The 20,514-nt window shown below is 30.8% G+C and overlaps 1 protein-coding gene across 1 annotated transcript in view; it reads left to right on the forward strand.

Moving 5' to 3' along the window:
* Nucleotides 1-14,446, forward strand: part of LOC134702170 (uncharacterized) — a 187,349-nt gene extending 172,903 nt beyond the window's left edge. The window contains exon 8 of the mRNA XM_063563249.1: nt 13,762-14,446. Within this exon, the coding sequence (XP_063419319.1) occupies nt 13,762-13,847 (86 nt within the window). The 3' untranslated portion in view covers nt 13,848-14,446. The remainder of the gene's footprint in view (nt 1-13,761) is intronic.
* The last annotated feature ends 6,068 nt before the right edge of the window (nt 14,447-20,514 follow it).

The following is a 20,514-nucleotide window of genomic DNA, read 5'->3' on the forward strand; positions in this document are numbered from 1 at the left end:
AGGGTTAAGGCTTGATTAAGATTTACAAAAGTTTAATAGGTGGCAAATACATTGCGACTAAAATGCATTATAATATGTGAACGTCATTCATAATTTACCACTACAAAACGATTCTTTAAATCTCTGAAATTAACAATAGGCCCTCAAGAGCTTGAATCGCTTACCTGTAATTTTTTGCTTAAATCTTTCATCAATGAATATTTTTGTTTTTCATTATATATAAATCATTTGTTAATAAGTGGATAGAGAATGCCATTTAAGTGTTCTTTGTATCTGTTATATTTTCTTCAAAATTAAAACAAATGCATTTTACCACTGTGTTTCATTTCATACAGGCTATGTTTCTTGAAGTACAAAGAAATGAAATACAAAATGTATACTAGATACTCTGAAACTCATTCAGCCCAAGTTTGGCGGAAATTGAGATTCAGCAGTTTTAAAGGAGAAGATTTTTTTTAAGTAAGCCAACTAGATGAAGAAATTGTGAAAATCGTCTTTAAAGGCCAATAACTCCTTAAGTGGTCTATTGACAATTTTTGGTTATATCAACTTGTCAGTAGATCTTACTTTGCCGAACATTTTTGCTGTTTGCAGTTTTTCTGTATCTATAATAATATTCACGATAATAACCGAAAACTGCAAAATTTCCTTAAAATCATCTTTTCAGGGTCAATACCCCGAAAATCAGATACCCGATTTGGCTGATAATTTCATGGCAGGTATACCTTGACCAATTGAATACTTTAACTTCTTGTCTGATTTACTCTAATGGTTTAGTTTTTGAGATATAAATCAAAACTGCATTTTACACTATGTTCTATGTTTAGCTATAGTGGCCATGTTTTCTGAGTAAGCAGAAAATGATACACACATTTATTCTAGATGACCTAAGTATCATTCTGCTGAAATTTGGTTTAATTTATTTAATTTTAATACAACCAATGCTTTATACAATGCAATATGTAATTTGATTACCCACTAATAAATTAAAGCTAATAAACACTTTGATTTTATCTTGATCCTGTTTGTAGGTCAAGATTTGCAAATACCATTTTCATGCATGAAAATCCGGTTTGCTGTCATTCTGAAATTCTGTTGTATAAAGTGGGTTGTTGTCTCGTTACAAACCATATCACACACACTTTATATATACAAGAAGCCATTAACAGCATGAGCCAAAATTCTTTTATTTCTTGTTTGCCTAAATTTTAACAATTAAGAAAATTTCGAAAAATAATTATAAAAATCTACGAACTAATATATCCATAACTTAATTGGTGTCACAAATCCTAAGAAGAAAAACTAAACTCATGAATATATAAACCATACAATTAACACATAATCTATTGAATATCTTTTATTTCATTGTATCCTTTTTACAGCAGCAAGACACTGTAGGAACAGTATTCAAGCGCTATCCGAATAAAAGACACTTCATGAAGGGTTTTCTCATCCTTATATATTGATTCCTGTTAACATATCAGTAAAGTTGTTTCACCATACACCTCTATTACATTTACACTTTCAACCTTAATTATACTTGAATTAATGTACAAATGCACTCATTCTACAATCAATTTTCAGATTTATTCAAATTATGGATTGATTCAATACACTGCTACAGTAGACTCGATGACAACAAACATAAATCTGATGACAAAATGAGATCATCAGATGATCTTGATCCACCAGTAGTTTGTGTTGGCACTTGGAAAGATGAGGTGGACTTTAAAATGTATTCAAATGTATGGATAATTTTTTTAAGGATTCAGAAACACACCTTCTGGTTGTGTTTTTTTTCGGACTTTATGTGACTTTTATATTTTTGTCCTTCCACTTTTGTCGAAAAAGCAGCGATACTACATTCCGTCGTCGTCGGTGCCGTCAAATATTCACTCTGTGGTTAAAGTTTTTGAAATGTTATTAACTTTCTTAAACTGTACTGGATTACTTCCAAATCTGACAAGAAGCTTGTTTATGATCATAAGATAGTATCCAGAAGTAAATTTTGTAAAAATGAAATTCCATTTTTTCCGTATTTTACTTATAAATGGACTTAGTTTTTCTGCGGGGAAACATTACATTCACTCTGTGGTTATTTTTTTTTAAATTTTAATAACTTTCTTAAGGATGTACACCTCTGAGGAGCCAAAAATTTCTAGAATTAAACTTTTTTTCTTAACCTGATTTTTAGGTTTATTAGACTGTAACAAAACAATTGGTGAAGAAAAAATCATATGGTGGTGTGCTTCTTTTTTTGCTACGGCCCTTTGAAAATGCCCAATTTTGATGATTTTCTCACTTTTCGTCGATTTTTACCTATTTTTGGGCTATTATCGCGAAAAAAATCACAGTTCCACAATTAAACTTTTTTTCATACTTTCCATAAAGATGAAGTGGACCAATCTGAATAAATTTAACTTACAAAAACTATAGGTAGGTGTTAATATAAGAAAGTTTTATCATATTTTGATGCTTTTTTGTGTAAAATTTACCATACTGCCAATTTTGTATTTTTATGATTTTTCTCATTTTAAAGAACAAAATGCATATTAATTCATTTTTTTTGTTATAAATGATTGAAAAAATACATATCTAAGAAATTTGAAAAGACCAAAATGAGATGGGATGTATATTATTCTTGTAAAATCATTTTTTGTATCCCTCACCCATTTTCTCTAAATTTTGACTAAAAATACTGACTTGAATGGTCGTAAAATTTGAAAACTGGATTATTCAAAAACCGTTCATGGTAAATACACAATTTTTTCACAGAGTTATGTTTGATTATAATATTTTTAAAATTCATTGATATTTTCCACTTCTATCATATGTTTTGGAAATAATTTAAGAACGAGATTTCAACGAGACTGAACGAGACTGAAAAGTCAGAAGAATACATCCTTAAACTATCCTGGGTTTGTACCTAGCATTGACAGAAGCTTGTTTATGATCGAAAGATAATATACAGTTAAAATTTTGTGAAAAAATTTAATTGTTTTTTCCATATTTTACTTTTAAATGGACTTAGATTTTCTGCCAGGATACAACACATTCACTCTGTGGTTAAATTAAAAATAAATAAAAACATTCTTATACTACTTTTAATGTGTACCAAACTTAGACAGAAGCTTGTTTATGATCAAAAGCTAGTATTTTGAAGGATTTTTTTTTTAATTTTTTGTACCTGTGTATCTGTATTATACTTATAACAGGACATAGTTTTTCTTCCAGTTAATATTACATACAGTCTGCAGTTAAAGTTTTTAAACATTTATTAGATTCATAAACAATCCTGGATTTTTACCAGACTTGGACAGAAGCTTCTTACAATCAAAAGATAATATCAAGAGGAAACCTATTATTCATTTTTTTCTCATTTTTGTTGAGCCTGTGATTTTCAGCAAAAGTAGGTAAGTCACTGGGTTCCGCGGACCCCTAACAAATTTTTGTTACATTTCACCTCCATGACATATTTAGTCTGGATCTTAATATAGATTCATGGTATACCACCGTCTTGGATTGTACTATTACAGTTTATAATAAGTCTAGTTATCTGCCCAAATCTGCAAATTTGTAAACCGATGTGCAATTTTATTGATTAACCTGTTTATTTATATGAAGAAAAGATTCTGATTTATTGCATTATCCAAAATATTAAAACAAATACCAGAATTTGTGTTTTAAAATCATTTTTCCAACTGAGCCATTTAATAACTCTTTAAGTAAAAAAACATACTGGTCTGTTGGGATTTTTTATATTTACTTGAAGCAAGATAACCAGTTCGTTAACACCATATTTTCTTTTTATTTTCTTAAAACATATTATAAAACCTGTATTCTCACAATTTATTTTAAAGTTCTATCTCATAGATTTCTTTTTATGCACACACATGTGGTTTCTCATGATCATTGTAGGCAAATTTACGCAATTTTCAAAGGCTCTTAGCTTGACAATAACACGGTGACCAATCCTTTTTATTATATTTTTGAAAAGAGCATAGAACAATCTTCCTTTTAGCAAAGTGTCTGTAAAAAAAAAAGTTAAATGTAAAACTTCATGAAAATAAGGAAAAATAATGAAAACTTAGCTGAGCTGAATAAAATGATGAACCATACGTATGACACCATTTTATGTCATCAAACTGTTTTGCAGTGAAGTGCGTAAGCCAAGAACATAACACACAACAAGTACTTCTAAAGCATATTTTCTCGGTCCATTGGTGGTAATTGACTGATCAAACAAGTGTTCATCTTATTAAAAATGGTTAATGATTTGCCGAAGCGAAGCTGTTTTGTAATTGATAATATTAGAATACTTTTGCTTCATGATGAGACAATTTATATACGTTCAATTTGATTAAGAGGGTTTTTTGTAGACTTATTAAACAAAACACATACTACATTTTGTAGCTAGAAGAAGCATGCGGAGAAAACCTTCTGAAGTATACCAAACAGTTATCAAAAGATGAACGTCGACATTTAAGGGACAAGTATAAATACTTTATTTCTAATAAAGATGATGACGACAGTGTATTCAAACAGATACGGGAAGACATCTTAACCTTAGCCAGAAAGTTAAACACATGGAACAAAAAGTATCCTTTAAAATTTATTCAGCTTGAACAGATACTTCAAGAAAAGAAGAAAAAGTTGCCAATTATTTCTTATAAGGCAATTCGAGAAATGTCTTTAAAAACACCAAAGGCTTTAAGTAAGCAAGAACTGAATTTATTTCTGGAATTTCATCACGCACTCAGAAATTTGTTTTTTTTTGCAGATCTTAAGGAATATATTGTGTTAGATACCCAATGGTTGTCTGATGCTTTCAAATGTATAGTAACAGCAAATAAATTCCATGCTACTATTAAAAATCAAGAATTGTGGGACAAATTTTTCGAAACTGGCAAATTAAATGATGAGGTTTTAGAAGATATATTCAAAAAACAGACAACAATTTTGTATAAACATAAATACCATATCCTGAATGTAATGGAGAAATTTGATATCATTATACGTCCAAACAGATCAGAAGGTGCTAATACCATTTATGTACCTTGTATGATTAAAACAGAACCGAAAGATGACATGTATGAAAGGCTTAATGTGACAAAAGATATTAATACAAGATCAACTTGGTTGTGTTTTAAATTTAGGTTCCTACCACCACATCTTATCAATCATTTGATTGCGTCACTGAACAGGAAGTATACAGTTGCTGAAGTGGTTGAGCATGAGAAGGAGGAAAGACAAATTGTTCTTTTCAAAGGCACTGCTGTCTTTGAGTTACAACATGAAACAACGAAATTAAGAAAATTACTTGTAATGGCACGTAAAAATTTTATTCAGATTCAAGTTTGGGAATTTGGGACGACAGAAATAACAAGAGGTTTATGCAAATACATTGATGACTTTGTGACAGAGGAATTAAACACAATCATGCATACAAGATTCAAAATGTCAAATGTAAAATTTGAGAAAACCTGGGAATGTGGACTTACAGCGCCAAAGAGTGTGACAGGATCTAACAAATTCTGTGAAGAGCCGATAACAGAATATCGATGTGATACATGTAAAATTAAACACATGTTCATTGACGAATGGTCAGGTCAACACAATAAAGTGGTAACGGTAAGTGAATTATTTAAATACTGCATAGACACATTTGATGGTAAGTTTCTACAGGTCAGAAATAAGCATTAATTTGGTGGATTAATCCTCAATTCAGGCAATTTAATCAAACTTTGCCACAACCAGTATTGGAGTATCTAGTTTAAAAAAAAAGTGCCCAATGACATCGCCCCAATGGCTAAAAATATCATGCAGTTTTGACTTATATCTCTAAAACTAAGCATTTAGTATACATCTGTCATGAGTACAAATGTACAACAAGTTTATATATATCTGCCATGGAATATTAAGACAAATCAGACTACCCTTTGATGGGTTGCTGCATCTGAATTGATAATTTTATGGAAATAGTGCAGTTTTTGGTTATAATCTTAAATATACATACATATAGAGATGAACTGTACAAGCAATCCTGTTCAGCAAAAAACGACCTACAGTACTTGCAACCTTAGACCTTACTGTTTGACGTAAACTTGATTGATCTGTGAATGATCGGTGACGAATGTTTGACTGATCGATGAGTGATCGGTGACCCAAAGGATATGTCAGATAAGTCAAATAACCTATGTGAGAGTTACCGTGACAACTGTCATCGATCAATCAGTAAATTAATTGTGTGCACGGATCGGACGGATACGTATATATTTAAAATTCTTATGTAAACCGAACTCGACAGTGTTTACTTTCGATGAACGCGGACCTCTACGAAGACACCTTAATTTACACATTAATTTGTAATAAAATTAGTTGCAATACAAAAGTGATAACAGTATAACAGAATAAGATGCTCAGAGCGTTAACTTGTTTGTGTTGATTAATAGTTTTGTATTTAAAATAGTCAAAATCAGAGACATATAAGATATAATTGTATTAAATGACTCTGTTAACATAACTGGTAACACGAAGGACCGAATAACACTTGTAATGACCGAATAACACTTCAAATTTCAATATTAACCAATGTTGGTGACTTTTAAACATTGATTATTAAATAATAATATATTACAGGTGTATTTAATAACTTAAAAACGATTTACAGAAAGAAGGTAAGTAAATAAAGTTCATTATAAATTTATAAATATTGGTGTGCACATCCAAGATGGCGACCAAGGAAATCACTTGGATGAATAAAATAAAGATATCATACGAGCCCTCAACATGCTCATTGTGGCCCATGGAAGTGGAGCCCTAAACTCAAGTCAAGACAGTGACCTTCTTCCTACGAAAATGGTTATTATTGACCACCATTGGATTTTTTAACTTTTGTTTTGAATATGGGGTTTTTTTCAGAAAATTAAAAGAATGTCTAAGAAATAATATTAAAATTTTGTTCGCATTGTTTAGAATTACCAAAATTAATCTTCGTTTTATCAAACATGATACTATTTTATTTGAAATCAGTTATTTTTACCATCTTGAGACAAGTCTGCTAATTAGAATTGAGATATAATGAGACTTAAAATACTTAAACTTTCATTTTTGAGTAAAAAGAATGCAGTTATTGCTTTATTTTGATACAAATTATTAACCGGCATATGATTTCATTACTTTTTGTTCATCAGGATTGGTTGTTCTTCATAATTTATTTTTTTAAGGACAAAGATATTTATTTTTTTGTACGTGTTGCCAAAATGCCAATGTTTCTTCTTATGTTGGAAAATATTGTAATCAGTTGTTATAAACGATTTTCATATGTTTTTTGTAGAAAAATGTGAATTATTCAGGAATAAATCTGCTTAAAATTATATCTTTCTTTTTAAGGAATATATTTATGTTTACCACCATTACATTTTTATACTTTTTGTTGTTCAGGAATAGTTATTGTTTTATTAAGATAAAAAAAAGACTGTCAGAAAAATATAATGTTATGCTGTTTGCATTGTTTTAAGTTATTCATATTTCTTGTTGTAATTTATTATTTTAAAGGCTTCGATTGTGACGGGAATATAGAAAGTCCGTGACTATGATAAGTTTTTTTTAAAGAAATTTATGATGATAAGGATACACACATTTAAAATATTGAAAAAAATAGACTACATGTTTTATTAACTGATACTTTCATTTTGTGTTTCCTGAGTATGTTTGGAAAATAATAAAATCTAAATCGCGATGCAGACACCGTTTTAGAACTCGCCGGGTTTTGAAATATATAACCTAAATAACACGAAAAAAAATATTCTTTGATGATGACATTTTAATTTAGGTTTTATCTGTACATTTCTTTTATTTCAAGTCATAAAACTTTGCTAAATAATTAATAAACAAAATGTATCATTGAATGTTCGATTTTCCCGAGTCGCTATTTTAATAAAATTAAACGAAACTAACATTCCGTAATTTGTATTAGTTTATCATGTGACGTATTAAAGTTCAATCCGTCATCAAAGTCGATCGGTACTATCCATCCGATCAGTCCGATCAGTCAATTACTTTTACTATAAGTCTGGCGGATTGCTGACGTGAGTACGACGTGAACTTGACTGATCGATGACTGATCGATGACTGCTGATTGATCGCTGAAATAGTAACGCCTAAGGTTGCAAGTACTGTACAAATGGGTCAATACGATCAAAATTGTTAATTGACCCTTTAAGGAGTGACAGACAATATTTATAATTTTTCTTAAATGTTTGTTATTTTTTTTTAAATGTTATACACTTATTCTACTAGGCCAAATAAAAATAAAATAAGTCACAAAATTTTATCAATACGGTGTTTGATTGCAAAATATATCCGATAACCCTGTTGTCCAACAAACATGGTTGCTATGGCTAAAAGATATGAAAGAGGGACGAAAGATACCAGAGGGACAGTCAAACTCATAAACATGGGGGTGTACTATAGACAAATAGAAGTTTATGGTAAAATTGTAAGGTGTATATATCTACCTGGCCGTCATCACCTGACCTTGACTTCATTTTCATGGGTTATTGTTTAATATCAAGTTTTCATGGTTTCGTCTCTTTCTTGTATACAATAAGCAAAAAGTCATATTTATGTGGTGAAATGAAGGACTAAAAGGTACAAATGTATTTCAGGCTTGGTGTATCTGACCTCATATTCTTGGATCATGTAAAGTTAATGTGCTTCTTGTAGATTAACTTTATATTCAGGATAATCAGGGTAAATTGAATGGTCATGCAGAAGAGTAAAAATTACATTTCAGCGTGAGTACTCTAATCTCAAACTCTAGAATATATCCTTCTTTTATTCTACAGGAGCAACAGAAGATTGACTCTAGTTTAGCAGGTAAGTGTTGCATTTAAGCTGATTTATAGTTGTGTTCTCTATTATTCACTATAGCATTTCGATTTAAAAACAAATTGATTAGATCAGTTCTCTATCACTTAATAAAAAAATATGGTAGATATATAAATATATCAAAGAAGCAACACTACAACTATATCAATATGAAATATTTCAAGGTCTTGAAATATCATGAATTCAGTTTTCCTTTCGAATAAACTCGAAAGGAAAAGTGAGCAAAATCAATGGATTTTCATTGAATTTGCGACGAACATGAAGAATGACAACTGCTAACCTTCAACTTTACAGAACATTGAAGGCAATTTAAAATAACTTTTACAAATCGTGTAATTACTTGTATCATGAATATTTATGAGAATTATAATAAACATTGTAATGGAAATTGGAAGCATTATATATAGAAAATGTAAGTACAAACTGTATCTTATAATTCAGATAAAAACTAACATAAGTAATTTTAACAAATCCTTTATTGGTATATATTCCAATAAGGATGCACAAATATATTGTATTTCATGCATAGCAATTACAATATTAAAATACAAAAATGTTTTGCTTTTGAAAACCACATAATGATTTTTGAGGAAAAGTTTACAGAATGAGACAAAATTTAGTGCTAATAAAATAAATATTACATTTTTGATGGATTATCAACCCTAAAGTGATATAACATTGTATTTGACCTAAGTTAATGTGATATCTCTTAGTTTGAAAAATAATTGTATGATATGAAATTTAAATAGGGGATTAAATGCCCTGTTTCAGATCAGAAGAACTTTTTTCAACTCCCTAATTAGAGATTTGACATTTTGTACTTTTGCTGTGTTGTTACCAGTCTGTCCAATTTCAATGGTGGGTTGAACTCTCACAACAGTCTTTTAATATGTAAACTTCTGTATGTGTCTTGCTCCGAAAAACCTGCAACTTAACTCATCAACGATAACGGGGTTATACCTTAAAATGTACGCACAAGACTTATCAGGCACTGTCGAATCAATAAATTTGAAATGTTAAATAAGCCACGAGGTTGAATGCCTTGACACCGAAAAACTACAATCGGACTTATCAAATACACTCAATCAATATATCCCTCCTATAGTAAATCTTGAAAAGGTCTTTATGTAAACAAATACTTTATGAATATGATCAGTACAATAATAATTCATATAATGTTATTTTCCAGTGGGTTTCTTTTGATCTTGTTCAATTAATTAGAAACCATGACTTCATATATCCTATTTTCAATAGTTTCACATCTTCTGATGGTAGGGATTTTTATAGCTTTCCGTTTTGTTAATTACCGGTATTTAAGGCCTTGTAAATGACCTGTAATTTTTAACTTGTTTATCCTTTGGTCGTTGACTAGTTGTCACATTAACACTTGTGACCACATTTTCTTATTTAATATTGTCTATTGTATATATTATTCATTTTTAAAGTGTTAATTTATACGATTGTAGATAACAAATCAGACTTCAGTGATATCTTGGATCAAATGATGACACAGTTAGTGATATCAGTGGACGACAGACGAAGCATTGAACAAAATACTGACCCGGAAAACACCATGCTAGATATAGTGATCAAAAGGGGAGAGCCTAATAAATCTGTGTGTATTGATGTTTTAATGCAAAATAGAAGATACAAAGGTCTAGCACAAAAATTGAAGTCTTATTCACAAAGCCCAGTGCCACCACCCACTAAAACAGGTAATATGTGTATTTGTCTTCCTAACAAATAACATAGAGATGCCTTGTGTGCATTTGATCCTTTTATCTAGATTAGAAATAGCTGATATAAACATAGAAACTGTACTATCATATTATACCATACACAACAACTTGCATACCATATCATGATTCGAAAGTCCATCACTGCGTTTATCAACCTGTATGTCATTCCGATTACTTGAATTATTTCACTTCACTGGGCGGGATTTAACCGGTTCGTTTAGTTCGACTAGTCCATCTATATACAGATGTGTCAGGGTAAACTCATCAATGAAGTGTCCAGTTATTCGTCACATACACTCATGTCATTTGTATATCCGTCTGTTGTCACTGATAGGTGATTATAAATCAATCATAATTATAACGGCCATCATCCTTATCACAAATATATTTAAATAGTCTGTCTTTATTTAAATTAAAACATAAGCTCCGCCCTATCAGTTGAAATAAAATTTTAATACTTTTAGCACTTTGTCGCTTTGTAATTCAAATAAAAATTTTGTCAACAAACATATCAAGCCACTTACGATGGAGTGAACAGTTATTCCAGCTAATGAAATCAGTATTAAAAAAAATTGCCAAATATAATTTGATCCACAATTTTTCTTTTTTTTTGTTTTTTTGTAAGAATATATATGCAATATTATAAAAAAATAAAATCGTAAGCCTATATTTAACATTTTGACATTATTTGAATAGTTATTTATATGTATATATAATGGTGCATGCTTGTGCATAATTGACATTTTGACACTGATTAAAAAGAATCTCATGTTGTCCTTCATCTTGAATATGTGATCCAGTCACATCAAAAGGACAGTGAACACATTGTGAGTAGAATAATATAGCTAAGGTACCTACTATTGTTTTTGTTACGCTAATAACAATGCTAAATGAAGGGGCAATATAGGTAAATCATAAGTTGATAAATACTTTATAAAATTTGGTATTTTTCATTTCAAAAAATTAAATCAACTCGACGTTTTTTATGTGTACAATATTTGCTCATGATACAATGCAATTTCTGAGGCATATTTTCACTTTATTGTATGGACAACAAATGTACAACATGAAAATGGAATCATGTGCACTAATTAATAATATGTGCTACTGTTTAAAGAATGCTTTTACGTCCACTTGCATTTTTTGTCCATCTGAAGAATTGAGCCTTTTTCAACTGATAGTTTGTTCTTACATTGTACTGTTATACCACTGTCCCAGGTTAGAGGGAGGGTTGGGATCCCACCAACATGTAACCCCCCCCCACACACACACACACACATAGTATAACTGTATGTGCCTGTTCAAAGGCAGGTCCCTGTAATCAGTGGTAGTGGTTTTATATTATAGTGTAATTAACTGCGTGTTTCTGTATTGGCACTGGTATAGATTCAAGGTTTGCTGTATTGGCCTCGATACCCAAAGGGTCTAGGGCCAATACAGCTGACCGAGAATCTTTACCAGTGCCAATACAGAAACAGCCAGTTCATAACACTTTTATTAAATGATTTAAGAGAATTAAAAACCGGAAGTGAACGTCCCGTATTAGCCTATAGGCCAATACAGCTTTTTTCCCGCTTTTTTCTGTATTGGCCCTGTTTTTTCCGTTTCAAAACTTTAAGACGTGACAAAACATTGCACATCATTTAACCTGTTTATTTTATGACTTTGATTTAAAAAATATTATACTAATGTTTTTATGCATAACAATACTTCCAAAGTTAAGTCATGGCGTAAGAAAATTTAAAACCGGAAGTGAACGTTCTGTATTAGCCCTAGGGCTAACACAGCTTTTTTCCCGCATTTTTCTGTATTGGCCCTGTTTTTTTATCCATATTGGCCCTGTTCGAAGAGCAATATTAAATCTTGATTTATAACAGTGGAACGTTTTTAGTATTACACATGCTGATTTATCCGTATTAGGGCTTATATGCATTTAATAAATGTTACATATTTGTTTTTCGTTCATTTTTTTATACAAATGAGGTGGTTACTTTTCTAGTTTGCATTGTTTTGTATTGTCATGTCGGGGCCTTTAATGGCTGACTATGCGGTATGGGCTTTGCTCATTGATTGTTGAAGGTCGTACGGTGACCTTTAGTTGTTTTTTGTCACTTTGGATAGTTGTCTCATTGGCAAGCATACCACATCTTCTTTTTTATACTTATTCTACCCTTTTCATTTGTATGGTGGGTAATTTTAAGCAACAACTGTTGTTCACAAAGACATCATACTAATGAGTATTTCGCATTATAAAACAGTAGAAAAGATTGGTTGACTGATAGACTTGTAGCTATAATCATAAAAAAATCCTAGATAGGTCAGGACAATGAATAAAACGAGAGCACAAATAAATTGTTGATTACAACTTTTTTATTACCATAAATATTTTCAATATTTCCGATTGTGATAGATTAATAGTTGATGATTCTGATTGTATTGAGTAAAATCATAAAATTACTGAAGTTCGAGTTCAATCGACAGTCACTTATTACATGGAAAAATCAAATGACAAAACACATTAAACGAATTGACAACAACTATCGTTTTCCTGACTTGATACAGGTATTTTCAAATTAGAAAATGGTGGATTGAACCTGGTGTAATAGCGCCAAACCTCTCACGTGTACGACAGTTTAATCAAAATCACATTAGTAGAATACAATGAATGAAAATTCACCAGAAGATTTCATCTATATAAAATAGAAAATAATCAGGTTTATCAAAAATGAAACATAATTATTATTGAAACAGCTAAATGCTTTCTATGATGGCATATTACTTGAACTATATGACATGACATTTGTAAATGGTTTAAAATTATCATTGATTAAAAGAAACTTTTTTCATTATGCATTATCAGATAAATACTATAACAGACGGTTTCAATGAGTATGTAGCTTAAGGTTATATCTTCGGTTAGCTTGCTTGTTAGCTGAACCGTAAAGTCATTTGTTAGGTAAGGTATTCTACCAGTTTGCTATAAAGCGCAAATGTTCCTCTCAAAAATTGATTGTTTAATTAATGTATGGATTTATCCTGGAAGCTATTGGTAAAGTAGTGAATGAAAAGACAGTACAAAAACATGTTACTGAATATTTTTATTAATAACACATTTATTACATTATTTTAGAACTACCAGATGTTCCCGCTTATAAAATACGTCTACAGAAGAATTACCTAGAAATAATCAACACGTTAACACACCACTACAAGTAGATGTACAACAACAGTGAAAGTGAAAGTACAGAGAAAAGAAAGACACCTGTTTGTTAAGAAAAAGAACAAGTTGTTTAAATGATTTGTGTTTTAGATATCCATCTATGAACATAACCGTACAGATTTATCTACCAACCCTTGAGACATAATTCAATTGAAGTGAAAAGTGCAATGAAATAATATTTACAAACTGCAGTTGCATTTGTTATTAATGAGTCAGATATAGGTTCTTCATAAATGTTAAAAGGTTGATGCAAACTTATGTTTGTTTTTTTTTATATTTGTACATTTTGAAAGTCAATTGACTGTTAACCATGTTAACCAATAGATCAATGCTTCATTCTGTTGTTACAAACATTATGATACTGTTCCGTGATAATATGATTGTTCAGTGCATTCTAATGTGGATACTTGAGTTCGATTTGTTTTAATGGCATGTAGATTTGTGGATTTTTTCATGTAGCTCTACAGTCTTAGTATGATTTTCTAGTGAATTTATTTTGATCACATAACATTCAGGGGCTATCATACCTGTCAAATGACCCCTTTACTGTTGGTAACTTCTGATAATTTTGCCCCTTCCTGGATTTTTGTTGAAATTACCATTTTCCGCTCGGATTCGTGAGCTTTTAAACTGATAATTAAAATATTTTTTTCATCAAAATACCTAAGTTATATATAGAGAGCTATCTTTAAAAAAGGGAATTTCCTTAGAAATAAGAATAGTAATATTGATAGTATAACTATTTGAATATACTTTACACGACATTTACTATTTTTGTATTTCTTGATAATTGTGTGTCTTTGTCGTTATACTTTTTTACATTGTTTTGTGAATATTTTTGTTAAATAATGTAAAATTTTACTTTATATAAATGCTGAATATTTGGATAGAAATTAAAAAAGGTACTTAAGCTTGTTTATTGAAATAATACAATGAATGACTCTAGGATAGAGGGTAAAGTAAGGCTTGAAAAGATACAGATATACACATCAATTTTATCCTATTTTCACTTAGTACTTCACCATCAGAACTTATTTAGGAAAGTGTAAGATTTGATTAACAAATAAATTTCCCCTTAATACTTGAATTCAACTGAAGTTCGTATGCCTTTTGACTTGAGATGTGTTTCTTCAATGCCGGTCATGAACTGCATGTAAATGTCCAAAGGTTGACAGGTATGATGATATATACTAGTCAACAAAAGAAACGATACAAGACCTTTTTCAAATTAAAGGTAAAGTTAACCGTTTATTGGATCAATATTGAAGGAAGTTACACTTAATCATTATGGAAATATAAATCCGTTAAATTTATTTTTTGGCCTTTTGTGACATATTTTCGCGATTTTTATTTTACAGAATTTACATAAAACGACAATTTCAAAAACAGAAGTTCCAACTAATGATGCCAACCTCTCATATAAAGGTAAAGACAGTGTTTGCCATCAATTTGTTTTCAAAAATCATACAGTTTTTTCGTTTATTTGTGAAGCCCCACGAGAAATCGTTAAATTGTAAACATTATCAACTGATTTACCATAGACAATATGTGTAGAGCGATATTCAAAAAGCGGTAACAATCTTAAAACTAATCCGAATGGTTTCAAAGTTACTGTGTGTTGTTTTCATATCTAAAGCATTGATTTGAGACGAAAATTACCATTTTTTTTTTGCATTTTTTGAGATTTCAAAAAACACTTTTTTTCCTAAAAAATTAGCAAAAACAATATTTCAACCCATTAGTTACAACATAAACATAACTTGATTAGCATATTGAATATTTTTAAACAAATTTGAAATTTTATTCAGTACTTAGAAAATTATGTGTCGATTTTTTATTCAACTTTCAGCAAAACCAATTTGCACCCAATGATCGTTTACACGGAATTTAGATACTTTCCGACAAGTTTTGATTTTCATTATCACATGTGCATACATTGCAAATGACAGCTTTTAAAAATAGTGTATCTCATTTGTTTTTACATTGAATACTTTTCGATAAATTTTATTTTAAAGTCGTGTATCGTTTCTTTTGTTGACTAGTATATCTATAGCAGTTCGAGGGCGCTCAGTTTTAAGGTGATTTTAGATAATAAAATTGTTTTCCTAATCATTGTTATCAGCACATGAAGTAGCAATGGTAAGGGTATCACTTTGGTGTTGGCTTGTGACCAAAGCCGAGTATTTTTTACAAAACAGTACCAAAGATTGTAAAAATGTGTTTCTGACAATTAAAGGCATGCAAACATACTACCGTTTGACCTATTAATAGGTACCATTTGCATCCATGTTGGAAGAGCACCTCTTCTGACATTAATGAGCTATATATTTGTTTAGATTGTAGTGGTATCTTATTTGTTATTTGCTGTAAATGCTGATTCTTAAATCATAAAATTGTTCATTCTAATTAATAAACCTTTGAATACATTTGAATATTAAAAAACATGGAGATATAAGTCTTTTGTCTGGTGTATACAAGTTAAATAATGTATATAAGTTAAATATTGTATATAAGTTAAATAATGTATATAAGTTAAATAATGAAAATACACGAGTATTTGTACTGTTTAGTCCGTACTACGTATATGTAAAAGACATGATAATTTTGATCTTACAGTCTTTTAATTGTTCATGGCATTTCATGTTTGTTCTTGTTACGTTTAGTTCCCTTCTTGTTGATAGTCTTTCGTTTGATTTTTGGAGCATTTTATGAAGATTCATGAGTCATCTGATGGAATTATTCATTGCTTAATGTTTTCGGAAAATATATTTCTTAACTCACGGTCAATTGGACGGGATTCCAATTTTTTTCTCTGTTCTTTTTTAAAAATAGATGAACAGTTCTAGTAATTATTTATACATTTTTTTTTAAAAAGTCAACTCGTGATCGAACAATCCTGATGATTAACTCATGCACTAAGCGCATGCGTGAATAAGTGTGAGGTTCCGTCACTCATTGACTATTTGATTATATATGAGTGTTACGATTAGTTATTTTATAAAAAATATGTTGTTGCTATATGTATATTGACTGAATGATGTCATGATTAATATTGAAATCTGTTTGTTAACAAAATTAAAGAAATAACACAAGTGAAAGTTATGTGTCCTTGCTTTTGAGTTATTGAATAAAATTGAGAATGGAAATGGGGAATGTGTCAAAGAGACAACAACCCGACCGTAGAAAAAAAACAACAGCAGAAGGTCACCAACAGGTCTTTAATGTAGCGAGAAATTCCCACACCCGGTCTATTTAATAGACAAACTCCGAGTTCGCTGCATATCTGACAAACAAAATTGGTTTTCGTGAACGTCATTGGTACGTTTAGGGGCATCTTTACTTCCGTTTCCATGTTGAGCTAGTCATCTAGTGGTTGGAAAACTATAATGCTATGTTGCACGAAATATTCGGCAAATTGTTTTCTCAAACTTACTAATCAGCACTGAATTAATTAAGGAAATGTGATTAGGTATCTAAAGTACAAACATAAAGTATATGAATCCTAATCAATGACAATCATTTAGAGGCCTGGTATACGTTAAAACTGCAGGTGTACAGTCGGTCTCCTCTTTCTGGTAAATGATTTCATAAAGGCGAACATAATTGACGTGTTTATCTTTCCGGTAAAGACCAAATGTTAACGTGCTATATTGTTTGCAGAAATGGTTTCTCTTCAGATTTAACATGGACAGCCATTGTCTTACAATAAGTATTAACAGATGTTTTAGGTTTTAAATCAATAAATGTTCAAACCATAAACAGCATTATAAAAAGAGCAGTTCGGGTGACAGGGCAAAGTTTTTAATGACATTTCATCGATAAACCAGAGGATTCCTAACATCTGACAAAAAGTGAAAACAGAGATTAGTGAACCAGGGACTGTCTATACTAAACTGAGTTTATTGTTGTGTGGTGGCTCTAAACTTTAAAAAGTAATCAGTTAAAATCAGTAGAGACGTTATTAAAGAAAGTCCCTGAGTGAACATACATAACAACCGTCCGTGCAATAAGTCGGGAATCTTTCAGGTCAATATAGAGGCTAAGTTTGATATTGTACAATCTAAATTTTTCTTCAGGATCCCAGATATGTTTGTCAATTGATTAATATCAACACTTATAAATGAAAAGTTTACCTATTCAAGTAGTGTGTACCATCAATAAACAGGACACTTTCAAAACATGATTAATATGCTTGTATATTGTTTTCTCTAGTTATCCTACTACATGACAGTTAAGCCTTACCAACAATTGTACATACGAATTTGCTATGATTGAATTACAGTATTGCCTTACCAAAAATAGTACATAATAATTTGTTTTGATTGAAATACAGTATTACCTTACTCAAGTAGCATTTATCTATATATACAATAAATGTTTAGTGCCTTTAAATATCAATTGTAATTGTACGAGGCTAGGAAACAAGGTGTAAGTGAGCTTTTAGCGAACTACTACACAGGTTTCGAGCCAAGTTCACCTGATATTTAAAGACACTAAACAGTTATTGTTTTTATTCTGCAATTAATTCTGTATGTTATTTGTGTTCTTGGATTTATTTCCGATTTGAAATCGCTTGCGGCCCATGTAGTACTACTATACAGTAATCACATTCAGCGGAAGACGGGTTCGCAGACAAAAAGATATATAATGGTCAACAATAATACATCGCTCAAGGTGAATAATTATATATTTTAAAATAACAACTAATTTCAACAGTAAAAACAAATCACAAAACATTGTCAAATTTTAAACAGGAGTGTACGAGTTGTCCTTCGCTTCAGACTTGACATTCACTTAACATAACACTGAGAATGGAAATGGAGAATGTGTCAAAGAGACAACAACCCGACCGTAGAAAAAAACAACAGCAGAAGGTCACCAACAGGTCTTCAATGTAGCGAGAAATTTCCGCAACCGAAGGCGTCCTTCAGCTGGCCCCTAAACAAATGTATACTAGTTCAGTGATTATGAACGCCATACTAATTTCCAAATTGTACACAAGAAACTAAAATTAGAATAATACAAGAATAACAAAGGCCAGAGGCTCCTGACTTGGGACAGGCGCAAAAATGCGGCGGGGTTAAACATGTTTGTGAGATCTCAAACCTCCCGCTATACCTCTGGCCAATGTAGAAAAGGAAACGCATAACAGCACGCACATTTAAATTCAGTTCAAGAGAAGTTCGATTCTGGTGTCAGAAGATGTGACCAAAGAAAAAAAACAAAATGACAATAATACATAAATAACAACAGACTACTAGCAGTTAACTGACATGCCAGCTTCAAACTTCAATTAAGTTGACTGAAAGATTATGATTTCATCATATGAACATCAGGCACAATCCTTCCCGTTAGGGGTTCAGTATCATATCATAACATATATGAGAAGAACTTAACCCGTGTCATGCCAACAACTGTTTTTTTAATAAATGTGTTTAGTTCCGACGCAAAGACCCTATAAGTGAATCAATATTAACGCCAAAATATGCAATCTTTAATGACCTGACAACAGTATCGTAACTATATCCCTTCTTAATAAGTCTATTCAAAGGTTTTATAAGTTTTTGAGGTGAATTCTGGCACCTTTGTGATTTATATGGAATATTTCCATAAAAAAATTGGATGTGAAATACCTGAACGTATAAGAAGTCTGCATGTTGAGCTATATTTACGAATGATGTCCTTATACCGATGATAAAATTTAGTAAATGTTTTGACTAGTTTGTGATATCGAAAACCCTGGTGTAATAATTTTTTAGTAATACATACATTTCTCTCGTTAAAATCTAAAACATTGTTACATACACGAGCGAATCGTACAAGTTGAGATATATAAACATTGTAAGATGGTGACAAGGGAACGTCACCATCTAAAAATTGATAATTAACGATAGGAAATGAAAAATCATCTCTTTTATCATAAATTTTAGTATTCAGCTTTCCGTTAGTGATATATATATCAAGATCGAGGAAAGGGCAGTTGTCATTGTTATTATTAGCTTTATTTAAAGTAAATTTCTGTAATATACATACTGAAGTCGTCATTATTGAGAGCCAAAATATCATCCAAATATCTAAAAGTATTATTAAATTTATGTATCAGATGTTGTTTCGATGGGTCTTTGCTTATTTTTGTCATAAACTGTAACTGATAGTAATACAAAAAAAAAGGTCTGCAATATGTGGTGCACAGTTAGTCCCCATTGGAACTCCGATAACCTAACGATATACGGAAGCGAACAAAAATGTTATCTTGTAAAAATTCAAGGGCATATATATTATCAAAGCATGTCCAATTGAATATAGTTGTTTTGTTTATTGCAACTAAAAAATGACCTAAAAGAGTTTGAACATATATATTCACATTCTGACTTTTTAAATGTCCATTTAATTAGGTGTGTGTATTTTTTTCTTAATGAGAATGTGAGGCAATGTGGTATACAGAGTAGAAAAATCAAAACTTGGAACAGATTCAAAATCACCAATATAAGCATGCAATTTATCAAGTACTTCTAACGAGTTCTTGACACTCCAAAAGTAATTAATTCCACTATTTTCGGAGGCCTTATTTGAATAATTTATTATCAGGTTTTTAGGCAGTTAAGCTGCCTATTCGAGTACCTTGGATTTGTGTTCTACCCAAGAAATGCTGAAATACGTGCC

The sequence above is a fragment of the Mytilus trossulus genome, unplaced genomic scaffold (genome assembly GCF_036588685.1).
Source record: "Mytilus trossulus isolate FHL-02 unplaced genomic scaffold, PNRI_Mtr1.1.1.hap1 h1tg000406l__unscaffolded, whole genome shotgun sequence".
In the NCBI taxonomy this organism is placed as follows: domain Eukaryota; kingdom Metazoa; phylum Mollusca; class Bivalvia; order Mytilida; family Mytilidae; genus Mytilus; species Mytilus trossulus.